Source organism: Phaenicophaeus curvirostris, chromosome 2 (assembly GCF_032191515.1).
Source record: "Phaenicophaeus curvirostris isolate KB17595 chromosome 2, BPBGC_Pcur_1.0, whole genome shotgun sequence".
NCBI lineage: Eukaryota > Metazoa > Chordata > Aves > Cuculiformes > Cuculidae > Phaenicophaeus > Phaenicophaeus curvirostris.
In genome coordinates, this window is record NC_091393.1 from 87,791,618 (window position 1) to 87,816,143 (window position 24,526).

The 24,526-nt window shown below is 36.8% G+C and overlaps 1 protein-coding gene across 1 annotated transcript in view; it reads left to right on the forward strand.

Annotated features, from left to right (window-relative positions):
• LOC138718342 (usherin-like) overlaps positions 1-24,526 on the forward strand; it is a 220,836-nt gene that overhangs the window by 156,187 nt on the left and 40,123 nt on the right. The window contains exons 30-32 of the mRNA XM_069852767.1: positions 3,879-4,037; positions 5,147-5,309; positions 11,195-11,549. Coding sequence (XP_069708868.1) covers positions 3,879-4,037; positions 5,147-5,309; positions 11,195-11,549 — 677 coding nt within the window. The remainder of the gene's footprint in view (positions 1-3,878; positions 4,038-5,146; positions 5,310-11,194; positions 11,550-24,526) is intronic.

Sequence of the window (24,526 nt, forward strand, 5' to 3'; positions counted from 1 at the left end):
ATTAGAATGAAAGTTGTGTAATGTGTGGATTTCTAATTTATTCATCTTGGGATCAAATTTGGTATTTGAATGACATTGATTAATTTTGTAGATTTACCTCTTAGCTTTCCCAGCTAACCTGTTTAGTGGTGGCCTTTACTAGTGGCCTAACAAATTGTTCTGACTTTTGATAAGAGATTTCCTCAATTTTGTTTTCTTATGTAAATTATTTTTTGCTGTACGTCACTGTAGGACAAATTTTTCAAGTTCAGTGTCCAAAGATTTGCATCTTGAAGCAGTCAGCATATACGACCATTACTGTCTTCAGATTCTTGTTGGGAATGTTTGATACAACTAGAATGATATTTCTGTATTTTTGAGGCTTAATGTAAATACTTAATCTCAGGAAGTCAGATTGTTACATTTTGGGTAGTTAATTACTAAATGATAATTTTACTCTTATTTGGTTTTAAATAGAAGATTTGACACTCTTATTTTAATATTTGTTGACTATACTTGAAGCAGTTCAACTGTTTTACTTTAATTGTGATTGGGTTTCACATCATATTAAATAATTTTTCAGCAAATTCAAACAGATTTTTGACCATCCTGTAAAACAGACTGTGGCCTTTTCACCCAATACTAAGTATTTTGTGCTGCAAATTCTATTTTACAAGGCACCCTAGTTTTGAAGCACACAAAGCCATCAAGCGTAATTTGCAGTGTTTTGCACAGAATTGGCCATTAAATGTTATCCAAATATGCACACACAAAAAAATCAAGCTTTAGTTTGATTGACTTATCCCATTGCAAAATGTGCACCTACTGTGAAATGAAGTTGCAGAGAAAAAAAAGTGGAATAATTTAACTTTTTTATTTGTAAAGATAATCAGGGTTTTTCTGATTACATCTTAACTTCATAAATGTTAAATAACCTATCAGCATCTAGTTGTTGTAAATTATGAAAAAGAGTATTGCTGGGAATATTAACCAACTAAATCCTTGTTCTTTAGTGAACATGAAAATGTGTTATGGCAGGTTGTCATTGTGCTCATGGTAACTTTGACACCAAATAACAAAACTGCCATTTGCACTTAGGATAAATTGGTTCACTTGTGCTTTTACGGTTCCTTTTATTCTGACATAAGTTTATGAACTCTGGAACTAACCAAGTCGTGTCGTTTCCCAGATAACTTTAACAAATATGCCCATTTTGTTTCCTTCAGTCATCAGAGCACACAAAGTAGTAGTTTCAGGCTGGCTGCAGCTGCTGAAGGCTGCTCTGGACAAAAGCTTTTTTTGATGCGTTTCTGTGTTCTATTAGTACCTTTTCTACTATCTTTTCAGGCTATAATGTAATCCTTTGATCTTAGCATTTGACAAATTTCATCAAATTTCATCAAACATTTCCGTGGGATACTGGAATTTTTTGGGATGTTTATGTAGTTTTATTTACAATTTCATGTCCATTTCTTAAGACTATTTTTTCTCCTGTTCATATTTATCATTGGATTAATTCCTAATTTATTTGCAGCATTTAGCAGAATTTTAATATTTTAGGTTTGGAGTTTTGTTTGGTTCTTTTTTTTTAGCATTTCTGCTGAGATGTGGACTGAATGTTGGATGCGGATAGGTCAATTATTTTGAAATTAATGTCCTTTGCTGCATACTGATGTCTGGATTCAGCTGTCGTTGTTTGTATTTAATCTTCTTTGGGAAATCAAGCATTCTGAATAGTTCCAATTTCAAAGGTTGCTGGTGAATTTTGCCTAGAATAAATGCACTGATCAGATGTAAAAAAGTGAATTATGTGTCACATTTATAAGATAGTGGGATTTCCTGGCTGAAATATCTGGTCTGTTGTCAGGAGTGGAGAATAAGGGGGCCTTAACTGCAAGATTAAAGAAGAGAGTTCTATTTCATGTGCTGTCTACCATTTCAAGCTCTTACCTTTGGCTATTCTGTTGTGTCCTTTACAAACACTCCAGTTATCTGCGGCGGGGGGAGAGAGGGGAGTGGAGAGGAGTTTAGCTGTAATAATATATCTTAAGTTACTAGTATATTTATACAATAACCCATTGAATTACACTATTATGGAACATTTCATCTTCCAAATATCACAGACAAAAAATTATTTTGTTCGTTGCAGAAACCACCTACTTCAAGATCACCTCTCCGATGTTTACTCTGTAACATCCAGAATGACTTTAAAAGTTGTGTTTCTATTATTCCATTCTTAATGATCAGACTTTGGTGTTTTCCTTGAAACTTTTACACTGAAAAAGGAGAATTTCACGGTGGGGTTTTTGCACTTTCCGTCTCCTTCTTCCTTCATTCTTTCAGTGACTAATATCAGCATCTTTTTTCTTCCTGTAAGCTGAGCAGTTGAATAAGATTGAAGTCATGCTTCTACTTCAGGGCTGTTTATTCAGCTTTTTAGTGTAACAGCATTTCCTTTGTCTAGCATCCAGTAAGGGAACAGTGTCTTATTACTTTTGGATTTTTATGTCCTCTTTTTCTTCTGAGCATTGTAAAACTTGGTATTTCAAAGATTTTTCTGATGTTCCAAAGTACTCTCTGATTTCTTGTAAACTTCTTCTTTAGCTAATGTGCATATTCCCATACATACTTAGCTAAAAAAAACCAAAACCCAAACATCTAAAACATGCATAATAGTGGAAAATGCTCTTTTTAGCCTCAGGGTAATAGTATTAATGTAGAAACTTTATCAGAAAAGGACCTAACCCATGATTAGGAGAAAGAATAGAGCTCAAGATTCTCAAGATCTGGGAAGTCTCAGAACTGCTCATAGGCATCTGGTTCTTGGTGTGATCACAAAAAGATCTCTGTGACATTTAAAGTAGATGTCGTGTTGAAAGAGAAACATGCTCTTACTGTTCAGATACATCTTGACTCATTTCAGAACGGTATCTTGTGTAGTTTGGGGGGGGGTTGTAGTATGTTCTTTATTAAGACTGTGCCTTATGAGACTGTAGAATGAAGGTAACAGACTTAATAATACTCCTCTTTTATTATTCTCTTAGTTTTATGAAATGCCTGCTGTCTGCATAGAACAATCTATAGCAGGCAAAAATTAAAAAGCCTACTGCCCATTTCTTAATTACAAAACAAAACAGCAACAAAAAAAAACCCTGAGAAGTAATGTGGGAAGAATCAAGAGAAGATCCAGGGACCTCTGCCAGTCATTCTGAGGGGATTGCATATGGCTTAGCTTGTTCCTGTGGAAAACCTGATTTTTCAGCTTCTCAACAGAACTGTAAAATTAAGATTTGACAGCATGGAAAGAGGAAAATGTTTGAATTAAAACAAAATAGTAAAAATTGAGGGGTTTTTTCTTCAACAAAAACTAAAAGCTGTTTGGTTTTATATCAGTGAAGTTATATGTTTCTTGGTTCAAGCTAGTGTATTGTACTTTACTGGTAAAACAGGGTAAGAACCTACACTCAGCTACTGCTGCTGGGCTAACAAGGAATAATTTTCTAAATGGATGCAATTCGCTTCTTTGATCATATGACTCTATATTCAAACAGTAGTGCTTAGTAGCTTTTGCCCCTCCAAAATAAAGAAATAAAAGCCGGCTTGTTCCCAGTCTAAAGGTCACTCCTCTTCCTAGAAGGAGCAATTGGAGCACGGGCATTGACTGAAGTTAATTATGACTTTTAACTAAGAACTGTAATGTCTGTCTTCTAGTTGTGATCTGCAGATGGATCTGTCTTAATTTATATGTACATACTTTTAGTTTCCAAAAAAGGCAGTAAGAAAAACCTCCAGAGGTGGGCTTACATTTAAAATTGCATATGATGAATGCCTCTTTGAAGATGTCCTACACTGTTGTTGGTATTTCAGATCATCATTTGTTCTTCTTTGTTTCACAACAGGGTTATTCATTGCCAATGTGCCTTTGGAATACAACGTCTTACTAAATGCAAGCAGTCCCGCTCTACTGGTGAAGCCAGTAGGTCACGCACATTTTGCTTTTGTTGATGGCCTAGATCCCTACACCCTGTATGAGATAAGGATACAAGCATGCCAGAATGGTAAGAATATTTTAAAAACTCACCTCGAAGACTGGAAGGGAATGGGGATTTTCCAAATTGATTCAACTCAGCAAAACTTGTAAAGACTTATTTCTACACTGGAGTTAAATGTTTACCCAGTAAAAGGAAAGCCTAGCACTGAATGGAGCATTAAATATTTCTTTGTTATATCATTAATATTTAAATAGAGATTTAAAAATGTATTTTAGATAATATATGCCATTTTATTAAAAGCTCTTCACAAATAGCTCAACAATTTTAGAAAATGTGCATATGGAACAAAAACAGTTCTGCAGCTGTTCTACAACAAGAAATGGTATTAAAGACCAGAGAGAAAAGCCAAATATTACAAAATTCCTTGACTTTAATGGAAATTTTCAAAACTCTATTGAAATAAGCCTTTCTAAAATGACACTTTGGAACCAATTCTCTTCTCACCTGTACTGGTGAAAATCAGGAGTCATTCATCAGCATAGTTGTAGTAGTTTAAATGACTATTTAATAATGAAATGATGTGAAATGTGTCACCATTTCATTGGGAGATTCTTTACCTGACATTGATTAGATTGTACTGTATTATCTGTTATTTCTGGCTGCTTACCTTAGAAATGCTCCATCCTGAGTTCCATCTCAAAGGAAAGTATGTTGATGGAAGACAGATGGGAGTTCTGGCACTGCCTTCACAGCACGTTGGTGATGTCCAGATTGGCTACTTCTCAGATTTCTCTCAAAAATTCTCATTATCTTAAGCATCTTGCACTGGTCTTACTGATCTGGGAACATTTTTGCACGTTATGAAGACCATTTTGGGATCCCAAAAAGATTTGTGTGGGCAGTGTAATAATTGTTACTACACAGACAGTAATTGAGAGGCCACTTTAATAATTTGACATGGAAAATTATCCTTAACCAGTGAATATTTTATTTTAGTTTTGTTTTATCACAAATAATGAAGCACTGTCTTAGTTTTTGCTTTCTTGAATGATTTGCTGTTTTCATCCAGTTCATTTGAAAAGGATTCAGGTTTTGTCTTATATGTTGAATTTTTAAAATTACCTTTTGTCTTGAAGGAGAAACTCTTATCATTAAACAAACTCCTGCTTTTGTAGGTGGATGTGGAGTGGGTGCTCAAACATATTCAAGAACTGCTGTAGCTCCTCCTAGAGAACTGAGCCCGCCTATCGTTAAAGCAATGGGATCTGCACTCATAGAAGTGAAATGGGCACCACCTAAGAAACCAAATGGCATTATTACTAACTACTTTATTCACAGGTAAATGCTATTATCGCCTCAGATTCTTAGCCATATTGAAATGATCATTTCTTTATTCCTTTATATACTAGGAAGTGAAAAAGTGTTGGAATATACAGTAAAATATATATCACCTTTGAAAGACTAAGGTTAGATTCTAATCTATTAATGCACAAGGTGAAAATAAGCACTGAAACAAGAATAATATTCCTGATCTACAAATGACAAAAAGCAGATGAAAATATATTTTAAAAAATTCAAAGGGACAGAAAAAACTACAAGATAGACACTCTCAGCCCAGTCTCTACCCAGACTACTAGGTACATTCTTCAGTCCTCTCTGATAGACAACTGAGAATTTTAGAATGGAGAAGGATTCAACGTTTCTGAGATTTTTAAAATCAAACCAAGATATTTAGGTTCCTTACATAGATCAGTTTTCCAAGATAAATTACGTTCCTTTTTGTTAAGTTAGTCATCTGGAGCGTGATTAGTGCAGGTTGATTTTATGCAATCTTCCAATTAAATTGCATCTATTTATGCTCCTTGGTGTTTGTATTGAGATACCATGTCTAGGTAGTTCACTGACACATCCTCACTCCCTAGGAGATTCATAAGCTCTGCATGAGCATTTTTCTATATAAATAGCTGTGTTTAGGGAAGTCTCAAAGAGCACTGATGTCTGCTTGTGCCCATTGACCTTTTTAAAGAAGCTTGCTGAAGGGACCTTCTTGAATAGCTTCAGAAAGTCAGAGAATGTAAAACTCAAGCCATCTACTGGAGAGGAATTTAAGCTCTGAAGTTCCTGGTTTTCCCAGCTCTAAGTATGTGTGGCAAAGACATGCTGAGATGAACCTAGGCTCCCACAAAGAGTTTGGAAGATTTTATTATATTATAGCTGTGACTGAGAAGACAGGGACTCTAATTACCTTTTGGAATCAGCCGTGATAATTAATATAAATTCACTTTTGCATTAAGCATTTTAGCAGTCTCTAAAAAGTCCCGCTTTCTTGAAATATTCTCATTTGATTTTTTTTTAATTGTCTGAACAAAAAAAAAACAGGTCCCTCCTCTGTATAAAGAGGAATCAAGTGTATGTTATTGCCCAAGACATATCTTCACTCTGTTGGTTTTGTAAATAAAGCTGATGATTACTGCTGCAATTCCATGGCAGACATAGAAAGGGAAAACAGGAAATATAATGCAGAAAGCCTGCTTCAATGAAAAATACTGTAAATTGAATTTGACAGCATTTGATGGCATTTGATTATTCTAGTCACAGCCAAACAATGATATAAAGAGTAATATGAAACAGAATGTGTTACTGCCTAGCAGACTCAAAAGCAATAAACCTTCCTCCAATGTGACACAATCACTTCACAATCATAATTGTAGCCTGTTTGATACCTCTGAGTACAGCAGAAGGGCACTGACTGACATAGATACATTTTGTTTTTTATTTAAAGTGAAATGAAAATGGCGCACTGGGGCTCCAGATACAATCGTTATATTCACCTACATAGGCATGAATCACTTGGCAGTTATTTCAGCTGAAGTTTAAATGTGCTTAGACAACAACAATATCAAATCTTTCTCAGATAGCTGCAAAAAAATCAGAAATGGGATGTAAGCACATAGTTCTTTTTCATTTTGTAGCCACACATAGCCTTACATTGTTATAGGAGCAAGACTGCAGTATTTCTATGGGAGGTGATGGCATGTAATTTCTTCTTCATCATGTGCCTCTTCCTTACTGCATCACCACCAAAATAAATGCATTTAACTCAAAATCTGGAAAGCTTGGAGAGCTAGTGTGTGTGCAGATCTTTGCATTAAAATGGCAGGACTTGTGCTTCCCACTAGAATCATAAAAGCACTTGCAAGTCTGCAGCCATTTTGTGAGAAACCAAAAAATTAAAATGTTAGTTTATGATGAAGGAGGTGGTGACATTTTATTTTTGATTCGTATAGCAGTTTTGAACACAGAGCTGAGCCTTTTAAACTTTTCTAGCAAGGACCACAACTTTGAAGAGATTGTGAATAAGAAAAAATCTGGTTCATGAGACAATCACCCAATCTACTTCTCTTCCCATTCATCATTACATAACATCCCTGTGACAACCACAGAAATTGCTAGTCTGGAAATAATAATATTATGGAAATAGGTGATGTATTTCTTGCTGTATTTTAATAAGATATAGGTCACATCAGCTAATGGAACGGCTCTCTGTTGACCACTAGCATGCACTGTGTAGGATGCACATGAGATGACTCTTAAAGAAATACTGCCTGAAAAATTACAAGTATTTGGTTCATATCTTGCTAAGGGAGTGTCTGACTTTCTATTATTGTTTATGTTGTGTTCAGTAAGATTATATTATTTAATATAAATATGTGAGATTGTAATGTGTCTTTCATTTGCTGAGCAATCCTGATGGTAAAAATGTAGCAGAAAAATCAACAGGCAATCTAAGACAGAGGGCATGTTGCAGTGGCTGTTGACTGTTGTGACTTGCAGGGTAGAGGCTTCTAGACTGACTCGGTGTTTAATTCCTTTCTTACCCTTTTACCCTTAACTATGAGTTGCACCAAAGACAGCTTCCAGGGCACATATATTAGTAGGTGGATTAGTATAAGAATCTTTATGGATGCATATGCCATTGAGTATCAAAAATCCTGAAGGGTTTTATTTATATCTGTAATTGTTATAATACCTATTGTAAACGAGCATATTAAATCCAATAATCTCAAATTTCTTTTCACTTTTTTTTGTAAAAAAAAATAACAAAAGGAAGAAGAAAACATTTACAAACCTCTTTAGATGGTAAGCAAGGCTGCTTTGTTTAACTGGATGTGAAACCGTAGATGGGGAGCATTGCTGATGCAGCATTTTTTCACCCACATTTGAGAGTGTGATTCCTTGCCCATCTGAATTTTACCCCAGGAATCCTCAGCATTTCTAGGAATTAACTCACTGCCACTCTAGTATGGAAAACAGCAGGCACAGCTGAAATGTGCTTTTATTGCATGGTGAAAGGCAAACATGAGAATAATAATTCTAGGTTGACCTGCAAGACCTTAGGGTTTCCCTGAGTCTCCTTTCACATAAGAAAGCTGAGGTGTGAGTGTTGCAGTTAGTGTGGCTGCAGTTCTCTCCATACAGCTCTGTAGTTATCTGTCACAAAGATGATTGTATTCTCCTCTTTCTGTCACCTAGCTCAGATCGGCAGTGGGGCAGGGAGAATTTGCCCTTATAAAAATAACTGTATCTGAGCATCTTTAAAATGAATGTAAGCAGCAAATCAGACAATGCAGATTAAGAGACAGCTTCCAGCTCTTGGAAATGTTATTCTCCTTTGCAACTCATTGTACATAAGAAACACTTCCAGTTAAATGAGCAGTTGAATCTTAAATCTTAAGACGATTGAAATGATTACAGACTGTTCAACCACTTCTGTTCAAAGTTTATTCATACATGAAGATATTCTGGTTTTTAGCACTACAGATGGAACCATTTACCTAACCATAAGTTTCATTCATTAAATATTCAGCAGTAATAAGATCTAAATACTTAACCAGACTACATTGTACAGCTTTGCTTGTGAATGAGCTTATAGTTGGTGACATATTTGATCTTTCAGTGTGAAAAAACTGTTTATCCAAGTTTTGAAAATTTATAAAATATAAATTTGTGTATTCATTTAAATGCCATACTGCTTGGCCAGACAACACACATTAAATGTGACTTTATTTAACTCAAATATACTTTCTTTTCACATATCTACAGAGATATTTTTTTTAATATGTTTTTAGGCTATGTTTTTAGGTTCAGGGGGAAGGCAGTATTGATTAACCTTTCAGAATTATCTTGCAGTAAGTTGGTGAACAAGCATCTAAGGATGAGTTCTGCATAAGGCTCAATTTGCCATAACAGCAGAACATGAGGAGGTATATTAAAAATATGTGATGGAATTTTGGGGTCAGTGAAAAATTTTGTACTCTGACTCTTCCAGACATTTTGTTTTGAGAGAGAGAATTGCTAGGTAATCTCACCTGCCTGTACTACCTGTCATTCTTCACCCACTTCTGCCAACAGTTCTCAGTATCAACACATCTTATAATTTGCCCATTTCACTACACTAGATATATTGTACCTCAAAACTCTTCTTTTTTTTCTAAAACTGTGCTTTACTCCTTTTAAACTAAACAGTGTTCACGTAGCCTTCTTATATTAGAGTTTAGCTTCAGAAAAGAAAATATATTCATGTATGCCTTATGTATGCATATACGCACGGGATGAATAAACAGCTGTGTACATACATGCGTTCATTATATTCTTCTTTGCATGTAAATACATGGGTGTATAATATTTAAACCAGCTAAGATTATCAGGTTTTTTAAATTGTTATATTTTGTATTTTTAAAGCAACTCCTGGGATTGATCCAGCAAAATAAAATGCAACAGAATTCTGTGAAGTACAGATTTTCTGTTGCCAAAGAAATGTTCTGTAGCTTCTGTGTGTGTGTGTAGTGATGATGACACCCAGTAGTCAGACAATCCAATTTTACTTTTGTAAATTTGCCCTACTTACAATAGAAGTGGCAGATAATGTAATTTGTTTGTTGTCATTGGCATGGAGGTTGAAAGTGCTTTTACATTCTGCAAAGGCCAAAGTTCCTGTGAAGACTAGGGGAAATACTTAAATTCATGTGCAGTACAACAACACAACCGTCATTGAGATTTATCACAGTGTTTAAATGTAACCAACTTAATTTCACACAAACATTTTTATGCCAACTGAAAGAATTGATTTGATAACTCTGTTTTGAAGATGAGTCCTTGCCTTATTACAACTGTTGTAAATTATATACTAGAAGGAACCACGTTAGAAAGGGGCTGAGGATCATCTGTTACCTCCTCTAAGACTCATACCATAACCAGGTCCGACACAAACATATCTGTAGTTGAAAGGTTATATATACATATGTATGTATATAGATGCGTGTGTGCATACATACGGATATGTATACATATGTAAAAAAATAAAAACCCACTGTGCAAAATGCCTATACAGTGAATTGTATTCATATATTGTAAGTTTGCATTTTTAAACAAAAACAGCATTGGAAAAAAATATGTAGCTTACTACAGAAAACACTGTTGCTGATATGTTAATGAGTTTTTGTGGTGGAGCTGCAAATTCTGCTAAGTTTGTGCACAAGGGATTACTTATTCCATTTGCAAGAACAAGTGAGATATTTATTATGAGCAAACCATAATTTAAAAATGCACAGCTTTGGTGTTGAGGGCATGATAGAGTACTTACCCCAATTCACTAGGTAACATTTTTCCCAAGAAAACTGGTTGTAAGTTTTCCATATATGAGGGATCCTGAGATGAGTACCTCCATAAATAGTTTGATTTTCAGAGATGTTGAAAGCTTGCACCCACATTGTAATTCGGATCATTACTTAGCAACTACATACGGATTTAAAATTTCACATTCTAAATTCTGAAAGTTTTATATCTGTTATGTTCTATCCTAAGCTGACAATATGTATGTCTAAAAGGACAATATGCTGTTGTATTGCTGCTCTGCTATAGAGTCTAGACTGTCTAGACTGTGACAACACACTTGTTTGACATGTTTTATAGTGTTCTTCTAGATAAAGGAGAATAATTAAATGCTTGCCTGAAAAATCTCTTCTTCCCTACTCAGCACCTAACACAAGTTCAGGGAAATGTGTTTAAGATGCAAAGATTGATAAGCAGTTCATTGTAATGTATAGAAATAAGTTCTGTGCTTTTCTGAGGTACAGGTTGAATTTAGAAATTCAGGATGTAATACTGTGGGACTGTTAAGGTTATTTTCAGTTTTGAACACATTGCCTTTGATTTAATTTCAGACGTCCAGTGGGCAGTCAAGAAGAGCTGCTTTTGTTCATCTGGGCTGAAGGAGCTTTGGAATTTATTGATGCATCCGATGCTCTACAGCCTTTTACTCTCTATGAATATCGTGTCAGAGCTCAAAATGCAGCGGGGTCAGTGGACAGCCTGTGGGCTTCAACCCAAACTCTGGAGGCCTCCCCATGGGGCATGGGAGCCCCTTGGGTACAAGCAACAAGTGCATACTCAGTGCAGCTGAACTGGACCCAGCCTGTCTCTCCCAATGGTGTTATATCCCTGTATCAAGTAGTCTATCAAGAAAAACGCAGTGATCCAACATTTAGCATCCCAGCTGTTACAGCACTAACTGTAAAGGTAAGAACTGAACCACAAATCCAGTTTCAAGTTGTTTTCACCTAGTTTTGATATATATGGTATTTTAAAATCTCATTTAACACTGATTGGAAAAGTGGGGGTTCCAGTTGCCAGTAGTCTTGTTGGCTTAAATTTTGTGTTTGGCCCAATGCCGACTGAAACATTTCACATTATTACCTGACTCCTGGTACAGGGAAGCACATTACTCAAAAGCATAGACAGATCATGTGTGGAGGAATTAAGCGCATGTGTCTAACTTTGTCAGGCTCACTATGAAAATATCATCCTGAGCTTTTTTTCTGACTGTCAAAAAAGTTTCACAGGACCTGCACAAAGAACAACAAAATCAGTACTCCTTGAATATAGTTGTAGTTTTGTAATTCAGTTGGAATCACAAAATCAGTGAATTTGATATTACGATATTTCGTAGTTCATATATGGAATGCATTTAGAACCAGAGAATGGTTTGGGTTGGAAGAGACCTTAAAGATCGTCCAGTTCCAACCCCCCTGCCATGGGCAGGGACACCTCCCACTAGACCAGATTGCTCAAAGCAACATCCAACCTAGCCTTGAACACTTCCAGGGTTGAGGCATCTACAACTTTCCTGGGCAACCTGTGCCAATGCCTCACCACTCTCATCATGATGTTCACTTCATTATGCATTCCCCTCATAATTCATCAGTAATAAAAGCAGAGCTACTTTTACTTTCATTACATGTACTTATATTATAATGTTACTTGTAAATCAGTGACAGAAGTGGTTATAGTTTGCGCACTTACCACTGCTCCTCCCACCTTTTATATTACATTCTAATCTTTCTATAGAAAGACAGCTAATAGATAGTTGAACTAAACTGCTGTATATTAGGATAGCTGCTGTGCTGGGCTGTCTTCTAAAAAGAAGTTTTAGCAAATATTTGAGGAGGTTGTAATAGCATTGGGTTTCTTCAGCAACGCCACCTCAATTGCATAAATCTTGAAGTTTCCCTAAATTCATAGGCCATACTTGTATTAAGTAACACCAGAAATCCCCTAAATTCTTAATTTCCCCACTTATAAAGTATCTGTTTGACATTGAAGTAGGATCCTAAAGAGATTTCTCTGGAATACCCAATAGTAACCTTAAAGTAACTCCCTCAGACAAATCTCAACATAACAAGCTGAGAGAAGTTTCCAGGTCAGTAATCTTACATACTCTTATGATCATATAGTTCCAGAGCAGTTTTTTTCTAGCTACCTGGAAGCCTAAATAGATTAATTTTGTAATACATCTTTTTCTGAAAAAGAAAACAGGTCCTGAACTGAATTATAGGAATATATACATTTGGCTTATGAAGTAGTTGCATCTGCATTGTACAATATGCTAGATTTGAAAAAGTATATTGGGATTTTAAAGTTACTGGATTTCAGGAGCATTCTGGTAATTATCTCCCTTAACTTGTTTTAAAAAAAAAAAAAATCACAATCATAAAATCACTTCAAAACCAGTGAAATTATAGGGCTTCTCCTAATACTCTGCTTTAGCAGTATGCAATGTGTTGCTGATCATCAGGATTGACCTGGCTGGTCATGCATTCCAATGTCTTCTAAGCATGCCAACAACAACAGAAAACGTCCAAGATGGTTGTATTGTGGGTAATAAAACCTACCAAAATGGTCTTTTAAATAATGTTGCCACAGTGTGTTTCTTTAACAGCATCGGTTAAAAGCCTTTTAAATTAACAAGCTATTATTTACTGAATTAACATTTTCCTGGCTCCAAAATCCTTTATTTTCCCCAAACACTATCCTGAACCAAAATGACATTCTGGCAGCATATGTATAGCTGTTCTGCTAGTGTTGCAGTGAAGCTGACTTGCATATTTTTTCTACTGTCCTTTGTCGTGAATATTTATCGATTATTATTTTTGCTACTCCTTTTTATTTCTAAATATTATACTACCCTTCGGGGAGAAATCTTTTTACACAGCTCTTCCATCAGTTGCACTCACTTTAACTGCTGCAACTACATTAACTCAATGCAGATGTTGCTGATTTATACCATGGAGCTAAGATCTGAATCCTACCTCTTCCGAATATAGCAGAATGGCTAAAGCTTTGAGTCAAGGTTATCAACATAAAGTGCACAGAATCCTGTTATCAAAGGTATCTTGAGGAGGTCGGGTCAGCTCCAAGCCGGTAAATACATGGACAGCAACTTTCAAAGTTACAACCCCTTAAAAATGAATTTTATCATGAAATTGCTGATATACCCTTATAACTGTAGCTTTGTGAATGAGGCACTTTAATTAAAATGTAATTTTACTGAAAGAACTATCATTCTAATGATTAAACCTCTGCCCCTTTAAAATATAGCTTTCAGGGGTACTAGGCTAAATCATTTAATCTCCTAAAGCATCTCTATTGGAGCTCCCTCGTGGGATACGTCATTAGTCATTCTCTCACACAAGCTTCCATGTTACAAGCAAGACTTAAAGTATTAAGCAAGCAATGAGTTTGGTCCTTTATTTAATCTGTTAGACTGCATTCTTATCCCATTAGATTATTCCAGAAAAAAAAGCAGTGCTAGGATCACAGTAGCCACTTGCTTTTGTCGGTTACACCCTAGCTGTCTGCCACAGGACATGCAGTTTGACCAAAACCTAAAGTAGAAATACAATCTTTGTGATACTGCAGGATACAAATTAAGCTCATGCTAAAGTCCCTGCAGACTATTCTAATTTGACAGCCTTGCTTCCATTCATTTCCAGAGCCAAATGAGAAGCACCTTGTAGGTTTTCCAACCATTTGACAGACTTATACACTCTACCTTCCCAAAATGCAGCCATTCACTCCCCACTTAAGGTGCATTAATCTGTATTTGAATTAATGTGTCAAAGGTATGACTGTACAGTACCTTAAGGTTATTGCTGACCTCTTGAAATTTTATGCCTAAGGAGATAAAAATGAGAACTCAGTTCTGAAAGCAAAAGCTGCTGCCACTCAAACAAAAGGAGGATCTCCCTGCACTGTTAGAGGCAAGTGGAGTAGAAGTGAGCCATTTTGATGTGTTGCAGTTAGAGGAATGTCAACCATTTCCCTAGCTTGTTTGGTCAGGAGTATAGTGACAGATGCTAGGTGACAGCAAGCTAAACTGACATCCTGGTTTATTTGCAGAGCAAAGTCAAGTCAAGACTGGTTACAGCAGTACAAGTGTCTCCTACAATGTCTTATGAGTTCATTTTAACCCTTCTAAAGCAAGAATAATGTTTAGTGTCTTATTGACACCAAACACAGGAGACAGATGTGTTTATAGGGAAGTGGATTGACAGTAAACGCTCTTTTACAGAAATCTGCATAAAGTGACTATATTGTCAAAGCAAACTACTTACTCTTGTGAACTTAGGGACTAAGTTTGTGAACACAGGACACAGCTGATTTCATTATAGAGCTGGGACCTGACAAACAACATCAAAACATCAGAGCTCTTTAACTGTTGTATTCTAAACGTTGCTGCAACATAAAACTGTGAGTAAGTTTGGACTTTTCCTTGGTAAGTGTTCTGTGGGTGTGTAATGCCATTTCTCTCATGAAGGAAAAGCATCCAGAGGGGAGGATTATAAAGAAAAACTCTGCCTGCATTGGACAGCAATCCCCATTATTACTATATAGAATCAAGGCTTCAGTGTCTCAAATTTGCGCCAGCAATGTTCAATAGTACAATGTTCTTGTTACAGGATGGAAGAGATAAATGTAAGCATTATAGGCCTTATTCCTGGGAGGTCCTACAAGTGTGCCTACTTACAAGCACAGGTCTACTCAACATTGTGGTTTGTAGTACAAGGCCCTTAGGCCAAATTTATCCTACTAGGGATACATCAGCTTGGGGTATAAAAAATTAACACATCTCTTAGCTGATATCACAGCATCAACAAAGCCTTTGGTTTGGGTGCAACTATGCTAACAGTTGACAACATATGTTGGCTTACAATATTTGGGGAGATGGTGTGCAACTACACGGGCCAAGCTCTTCTTGGCAGATGCTTCATCTGTGGTAGGGAAATCTGTAGACATATTGCAGAATAGCAATGTAATAGAGACATTTGTAGGAGGGTAAGGCTTTAGCTTTCATGATTATGTTGTTATAACCAGACGGTAATTTGCGTATCAAATATGTAACCAGAGTAAAAATAATAAAAAAGTCTATTTGCTGAAAAACTCCATATAAAATTTATTACATCAGAAATAGTCTTAAGTGGCCATTGCTGCCATATACAGAAACCTCCTATGCAGTATTTTGCAGATATCTGGAATCTCACATCCAGAGTTAGTTCCTTTCTATTCACCACATTCAAAAATACTTAATACATCCATGTGTGATCCTTCATTTCTGTTTACTCATATGGGCCAGTGAGCCTTTGGCAGCATTTCAGATGAGACACCACAAAGTTATTAACTTTCTTGAACATTATTCTATAGTGCAGTATACAGGACTGTACCTGACAAGAGGAATGAAGATCATAGCCAGAAGAATAAGAAAAAGCATGTCAAAGAGAGAGACCAGTGAAACTCTTTTTAAACATGCTTTTTCAGATAAGTGGGAAATGGACTGCATTCTAAAAAAAAAAGATGAGAGTAGATGGAGGAATCCCTGTACGTGTCACATAATTCAGAAGATGCGCTACTTAGCAAAGAATGAGAGCTGTAAGCAGCAGTGGAGGGCAAAAGTTAATTAGGCTACTGTGCTGCTGTTAGTGAGTGGAAAGTAACCACAACCAGAAACAAGATGGCTACTCAGCAGTGCCCTACTACAGCCAAAAGATCATATCCTTTGCTCTGCAAGGGCTTATGGGTTAGGGGGAAATCATACACAGATGACTAATTTTTTTATGGTTCACAGCCGATCAAAGTGAAATTCAGCAGCTGTTCAGGACAAGTGACCACTCTAACGGCTGTAATATAACCTGCTAAATAGAGAGGGAATTGCATGAGAGCAAGAGGTTAGCTGTGATTATCGGCAGGTGAGTGCTTTATTGAAGTTGAAAGACCATTAACATTGATGGAGTAATTATTTCAACTTGAAAGTAATTACCTTGATGGGTGATAACTTCTCCAGTGTTCCCAGATTTGATTGGACCAAACAATTGTGAACTCTTGAAGCCTAGAAAAATATTACAACAATACTGCAATGTTTAAATTACTGAAACCACTGTTAGAGTATTTTAATTATGCCTGACAGTGAAAAGATTTTAACTTACAACAACTGCTAACCTCTCATGTATAGAGACATTTGCTTTCTAATTTCAATGAAATGACCCACACCTACTACATGCATGCTGTATATGATGGGTTTGCAAATGAATCACTTGATTTAAATGCAGGTTTTAAGATTCAAAGCCTTGTTAGCAGAGTTTCAGGAAGGGCTTGTACTGGAATTGCTGTAATTGTTTTATTTGCCAGGAAAGCCTAATAATATAGAATGCTTCCTGTGTTTTAATCTCTAGACTGCTTAAGCTTACACTGGATGAATGCGTGACAAGTGCTCCTTCACACTAAAGGCTGCTAAAAAAACAAGTGTGTGAGGCAACCTGTCTCTCATAGATTCTGTTGTTTCCATGCTGTTGGAATATGCTGGGATTTGGCACGACAGCTCTGTTTCAATATGCATTTGGATTGGCACTACGATGCCCCTCCAGAAACTGATTAAGTGTTTCAGGAAGTCCCACCTATCAAGACAGATATGTAGAATTGCCTAATTAGAGCAGAAAGGATGAAATGGATTATTGCACAACTTTGATGATTTTTAAGTACTATGGTAATAGAACTGAATGAGAGTAGTGAGAGAGAAAGAGAGAGGCTTCAGGTCTTCTGTTTATACCATCCTTGCTGTAACCGAGGCCACTTCAGTGTCTCTCTCTCTCTCTTCTGTGGCTTTCAGCAGCCACAGAAACATAAGTTTAGATCCTGCTGGAACTCTGCCAAGAGCAAAAGAATCCTTGCAGATTAGGATGCAGGGTAGCAGGGAAAGGTTTATCTGGTGTCTGTTAGGTCTTAATATGTTGTCAAGCAACTGTTGATTTGAATTAGTGAAGGTTACAGCAAAGGAGTTTATTTCATTCTATTTTTCTTGAATATTTTCTCCCTAATTCAGCGTGCAACATGAACTTAGCATGCCTTTGCCCTTTGCTAAATTTTTGCATGTAAAAACACTGATAGGGTTATGTCTGACCGTGCCTCATCGCGCACTCTGGATTGACTAGACCAGAGTGCCTGGATCAATGTGGGGTTTTTTTCTACAAATAAATTAGTTTCCTGTTTGGAAAGAACTGATGTATTTTATCTTTGGCTTTCTCCTTATATGAGATCCCATTTTCACCAGTTCCAGAGGTCTTTTTGTGATGAGTGAGTCTTTTGAGGGATATTTACAATGTCTGACTTCAGGCATCTACCCTAGTTAGGAGCATGAATGTCCTCTGTAGACCATGAAACCTTGAGAACATCTGAGGTGTGGGTGTTTACCATCCTTGGGCTGCTACTTCTCACACAGAACTGCTTTTCTGTAGTGCACTTGTCTTCCACTACTGGTGTGTGTCAGTCAAAAGAATGTGGTTGATTTTAATCTGATTAATCAGCTGGTCTTTCCGGACCCATGCACTGGGGCTGTGCAGGGTGACAGATGTAAAAGATGGTGCCCGCTGACAGAAAGACGATGGTGGACAGCAGTGGGGAAGTGGTAATCTTTGTGCACCTGCAGTCATAAAAGAATAGGTGATCACATGACAAAGCCTGACGGTAGATGCCTAAAATGCGATTCTATAAATTCGCCTTATGCTGTTTCTATATATATATGCTTTATACTTATGCTTTTCCTTATAATGTTTTTCTGTAAGTTTTGCATTTCAATTGTGAGAACTAGATGGACCTAATCAGACACTGTAGAAAAACCCCATTGACGGAGTTTTCTCTAACTTGTAAAAACAAAATAAACAAAAGAGAAACTGCAACAAACCTTCACCTTAATAATAATAACTTCACAGCAAGATTTAATATGAGGGATATTCTGCCCTTCATGCTATGCTGTGTGTGAATACACTTAATCTACTTTAAAAACATGGTTTTGGTTAGCTACAGATGCTTTTTCATGTATAAGTAGGGAATAAAAATGGAGAGGGAGGAAACAGGAATTTGCTGGGTAATATGTACAGCTGTTTTTCAACAGTTTAAAAATGCTTAATTGGATTTGACTAGATTTTAATTCACATTTAGCCAACATTCTTAAATGGATATATCAGGCAACTCCGAGATAAATCTCTTTGTTGGTAAAGTCATAGGGCAGCTTCCTCAAATCTCCAGAGTCATGCCCAACAGCTACAGACACAGGAATTCTTAAGCTGGTAATTAGAATGGCCATGCCCCACACCCCCATCCCATCCCCCTGCCCCATTCCTCTCCATAGATAACATCTTGTATTCAAATTGGCTGAGAAGTGCTTAATCATATAGTGTAATTCTTGGGGAATTTTAACAAGCAGTGTGCAATTTTAATAAACAGGGCCTCTTTTTTTAAAAAAAGCAAGAGCAAGTCATATGACTCATGGGAATTGGTAATATAATATAGAGGCTTGTAGCACTGGGGACTCCCATTTGAATCTAATCCAAGTCTACAGTTACCAAAGTCATTCTCATCAAACAGCCATTGGGTGTCCTACGCAAGATAAGTTTGTATTCTCAGCTGACCTCTTGTCCTTTCTCTTTACTGCTCCTTTTTGAATCCATTCCCATCACTCAGCTTCACAGCCTTGTTCAAGCTCATCTCCCCTGTGTTTGTTGCAGTTTCCCATTTTCTGCCTGCCAAGTGACCTCTCTCTCTCTCCTCCTTTCAGACTTTACAAAAAGCACTGGATAATCTTGCTACACTCTTTTTGGGGAGGCAAGACCTTAATTCCTGCACAGTGCTAAAACCTGAGTTTATCAACAAAAAGCTCTTTGGGAGTGAGAATGGATGTCCGTCTGTTAATTTACAGGACTATATAAATATTATTTTTGAGACAATAATAGCAATTATGCTGAATAGGGGCCAGATGGCCTCTGTATCTAAAAAGCAGAATGGCAGTGTATTTTTAATGGGTTTAAATGTTACTTTTTGACAGGAAGCTAATCTTAAATTCTATGTTAGAGGTGTTTGTCAGGTGAGTATATTTCTGAGTTTTAGTTTTTGTTGAAGTAATTACTAATGTCATGTCTGGATACTTTTGCTACTAAAACCTTGTACTGCGGTGGGGTCTTTGTTGTTGCATTTCGGGTTTGTTTTGTTTTTTTTAAAGGATGGTTATTGATCTCTTGCTGAGCTGAGATTTCAGTTTTATGCCAGATAGTTTGATTAATGGGCTGGTTTCTGTAAGTGGACTGAATGGGGATAGGAAGCGCAAGCAGCTCATGCCGCCAACCCTACCTCCGTCAAGACGCATAGCTCATTATGAAACAGTTATCAAGTATACATGAAAAATTAATTGGGCTCAGTTTGATTCTGAAAAGGATCAGCTTTCTACTTGGCGGTCCCTCCAATCTTTCCAGATGTTGCACGCTAGCCCCTCGAGAAGCAGGGAAGGGAGATGTATTAATACATTGTATTGATTAGATCAAGACCCCTGACAGTTATTTGTAGAGATACCATCTGGCTGCTGTTCGAATTCCTTCACCAAAAACAGGACGTGACATGTTATTAATCTCAACTCTCTAAGTATAGACAGTTGCCTTTTCTGCTAAACCGCATTTTACCATTCTGTAGGAGATGGAGGCAGACCTGAAGGGTGCTGAAATTAAGGTTATTACACAAATTGAGCCATATGGTCCAAATATTTCAGCAAGAAAATTGCCAGGCAATAAAAATTGCTCCTGCCTTCCTAATGGTGTAAATTACAGTTTAACCATGGCTCTAATGATGTCCTTCTGCCGCGCTTAACTACTGTTACATGAAGGACATTGTTTTAAAAATATAAAAAACAAGTAAATGCCAGCAGCGTGTTTTACAATCTGTTAGTGTGTCATTAAGAACACTGTCAGAATTACATAAACATAATGGCAGTCAACCTAGCATACAAAAGAACAAGTATGGAAATAGAAAGTGTCTTGAAAACTCCTTTAGCTCTGTAATGTCAAGAGCCCTTTCCCTTCTGGAAATTTTCCAGTATGGGAAAACGTGACTGCTTATTTATTCCAGTTCTCACATCGGCTCTGATGGAGATTTAGAAACAGAAAAAAATACTGAATATTCCAGTGCATTTTGAATAGGTGACAGTTACACACATTACACTGTAACTGTATATAAAGTTAACTGGCTATGAAAAAGAAAAACAAAATGTGACTCTCTCTTCAAACTGAAGCATTGTTTCAATTCTTTTGGATACTAATGAGACTTTCTGTTGTTTTTCAGACTTTTTGGAGAATTGCAGGGTATGAAAATGGTTTCAAAGCTCTGTGAATTTTACTAACAGATTTAGCAATACTAAAAAACTGTTTATTAAAAATAGCTGTAACTTCTTTGTTATTAAAACCAAAATTAAAGTAGTTATCCAGTCAGTAGATGCTTTACTGACTGATTCTGGTGAATCATCATACAATGTGGAAATTAAATTGTAAATAAATTAAGTGAATAATTAGCCAATGAGATTTCATTTCAAAAACACTCATCCAGCTCTTCAGTTTGTAAAGGAAAAACTCTGAGATGGCTGTACAAAGAGGAAAATCACATATGCTTATAAAAACTCCTATTTGGAATATTGAGTTTGACTGCTTCTGCTTTAAACCCTGTGCAGGTTTTAATAGTTTGTCTATTCCAGACCTTTGGTAAAACAGCCTAGCACAGCCATTTTACCATCTTGGGATCTGGCTGACTAGGTGGACATCAGCGTTTCTGGGAAGGTGCAAGTTCAGGATTTATTGTGTTGTTTAACTGCAAAAACTGTATTGTATGTTTAAATCTGTTTCTTTAGCATTCATCAAATGAAAACTCTTCAGTTTTGAGAGAGAGAGAGAGAGAGAGAGAGATTGGTACGGGTGTCGCTCTACCAGCATCTGACAGGCTGGAAGATTTGGAAAGGATGTGCTCATTGAACTGCTTTATGAATGCTGAGAAAAACAATGAGCATGGAAAGGTTTCTACCCATGAAGTGGAGGGCTTGCTGGAAGAACCCCTGACAAAGTCACTACCAGATTCAGAGAATTTTTTCCCACTCTATTAGCAGGTGTCATGTTGCAGCCTTTAGGCCATCAAACATCATCTGTTTTACCTCTTGCAACTGCAGGCTGCTTTACTTCATCCACCAAAACTGTGTGAACTGTTTCCTTCTCCCTTCCTTTACCTTCACAAGCATTCCTTTATAAGAGCACATTTAGAGACTATGATGAGTGATACAGGGAACATGAATTAATTCCCATCCTGAGGGTCTTGCAGAAAATAACTTCTCCCGTTTTCAGGTTTTTATTAGGAATTCAATTCTACTTCCAGCTACTCTATGAGTCTTGCAGTCCTTACAATAGTCAGGACTCTGCTTCAGTCAGGTATTGTACTTTAAGGGTCTTCTATTACTGAGGGCTGTATAGTTGTGCAGGCAAAGCCTTAGGAGAAAAACACCCATTTACATGCCCACTTACAGCAACCCATGACTGGTGTGAGAGTAGCAGATGGACCCGCAGCACATTATCTTCCATCAAGTACTTTGGCTTTGCAGCTGTAAACTAATCCATGGCTGCTCTACCTTCCTTCTTTATGTTGTACGTGTCTTCTAAACACTTCTGTGCCCGCATCACCCTAAAATAGAGACAGTGTTAGTGATGGGATATGGTACATCTGAATGAGACACCTGGAGTGTGTGTTGTCTGTGTGCCCAAAGGACTCTGAGGAGTTGTGTATTCATAACAGATAGATAAACAGAGGTACCAGTATCAATTGAACCTGCTGAGGCATACAGCAAATTATCACTCATTTTGCTTCTGAATTTGGTCAAAGTATTTTTCCAAGTCCATTTGCTGCAGGTTTGAATGCACTGATTCTTTTTCTCCCATCCAGTGCAGAGTTCCTAGACATAGCTAAATCCTCCGTGCAGTGTGGAGATGCTACTCTAGTGGCTGCAAAAGTTTACAATTGTTCCACAAATCAGAATTGCAAATTCAGGTTTCATGTAGCAAGAGAGTAAGGAAAGTGGACTCCTTGCAGTGATAAATTTTCTGTATTTTTGCTATAAAGAAAGCTTTACTCTGCACAAACAAAATGAATGAAACTTTGCAGAGGTCTTTTATTTCAACAGGCATTAAAAAAGAATTAGTGAGAAGTCTGGAAGACATCTTTTCCCCCATGAAATGGAGTATTATTCTTGTCATTATGGCATCATAAAATTATTTTTTATTGTTTTCTCTTCAGGGGTTCAAGACAGATGATAATTTAGATTTTCTGTAATGCTAGTCTATGCTAGAAATGCTAGACCCATGATGTACCAATAGATCATGAGATTTATGCTACAGTTGTAGCTTAAGACAGTGACATATTTGAGTGCTGTGCTTAATGTTACTTGAAAGTCGTGGCCTAAAAAAACTGAATAGAGACTCTAGGAGCAAATGAGAAGAAAACCATCACCTTTTCCACCAGGTAACAAAATAGTCTGAGCTCTAGTTGCTTTGATGTCAAATACAGTGTTCCCCATGAGGACAAATTGAGCTCAGAATATGTGGCTTTTAAAACAAGACGTTTCTGAGACAAAAAATTGCAACTGGTCTTTAGCATACTGCATCTTTCTGTCTTTCTGGCCCTGCATGGAAATATTACAACACTTTCAATTGCTTTGTTAACAACCCCCTGTAATGATATTTGATTTGATGGTGTTAATGGAAAATTTAAACTGCACTAATTTGAGTAAGATCATCTCAGAGTGAAGATCATTCTCAACATGTTGAACTATGCATGGAAATCAGGAGTCAGGGATGCTTGCTTCAATATTACAGGTTGATTTCTGAACTTATCAATAGTTCAATAGTTTTCTGTTTCTCCTTAAAAAAAAAAAATCACCTATATGCTGTTGCTGCTGCACACAGTTGCTGTGTGCTGACTGAAAATGTTGTTACTGGCTTCTTGGATCTTTGAGTCTGAAGTGAATTTAAGCAAAAGTCACAGCTCTGAATTCTAAAGACTTAGTTCAGATGGCCAGTGTAGGTTTGCCTATCTTATGTATCTTGGGATAGAGTTAGGGTCCTCAGAAGGACTGTTCAAAACAGAAGTTAAATACCTGACTTTCCTTTTGGAGGAACCACTCTTCCTCTGCACAGAATATAAAAGAGGAATGGATGATGATAATAGCTACGCAAGTTTTGTGTTTGAATATAGGAGCTCTGACTACTACCCACAGAGCCCATCTTCATCTTTGAGCACTTGAATGCATTTACAAGTCTGGCCCAAAATGACTAAATTGTAGTAATTTCTTTTTGTATTGCTCATTTATGACATACATACATGCAGCTAATCAATAGATGAGATGGTAAAACCCGATGATTTACAAGTTAATATGCTGGAGTCAATAATGTGCTGTAAAGACATTTTCAAATCTGTAACCAGCACAATTTGTTTTGTACTAAGCTTAACCTGTTGACTTAGTGATCTATTTTAATTCCCCAAGTAACATAAGTATCCAATGAAAAAACAGAACTGGAACTAATCTTGTTACACTTCAGTACTTTTCAAGCAATATTTCAATATTTCCATCTTTCATCTTATCTCTAACTAGTGCATCTTTCTAGTGAAAAGACATGATTAAAGATTCTCTTTTATTTATACACTAACATTTAAAAGTGAAGTTGGCCAGCTACTTTTGCTGTTCACACTGCAGCAGATTTAGCTGTCTACTTTACTGTGTATGTATATGAATATAGTGTTGCTTTGACAGCACGGTAAATGGGAATGGGTAGTCTGCAGACTGCTTCATATGCTGTGTCAAGGTGGGTTTCCTC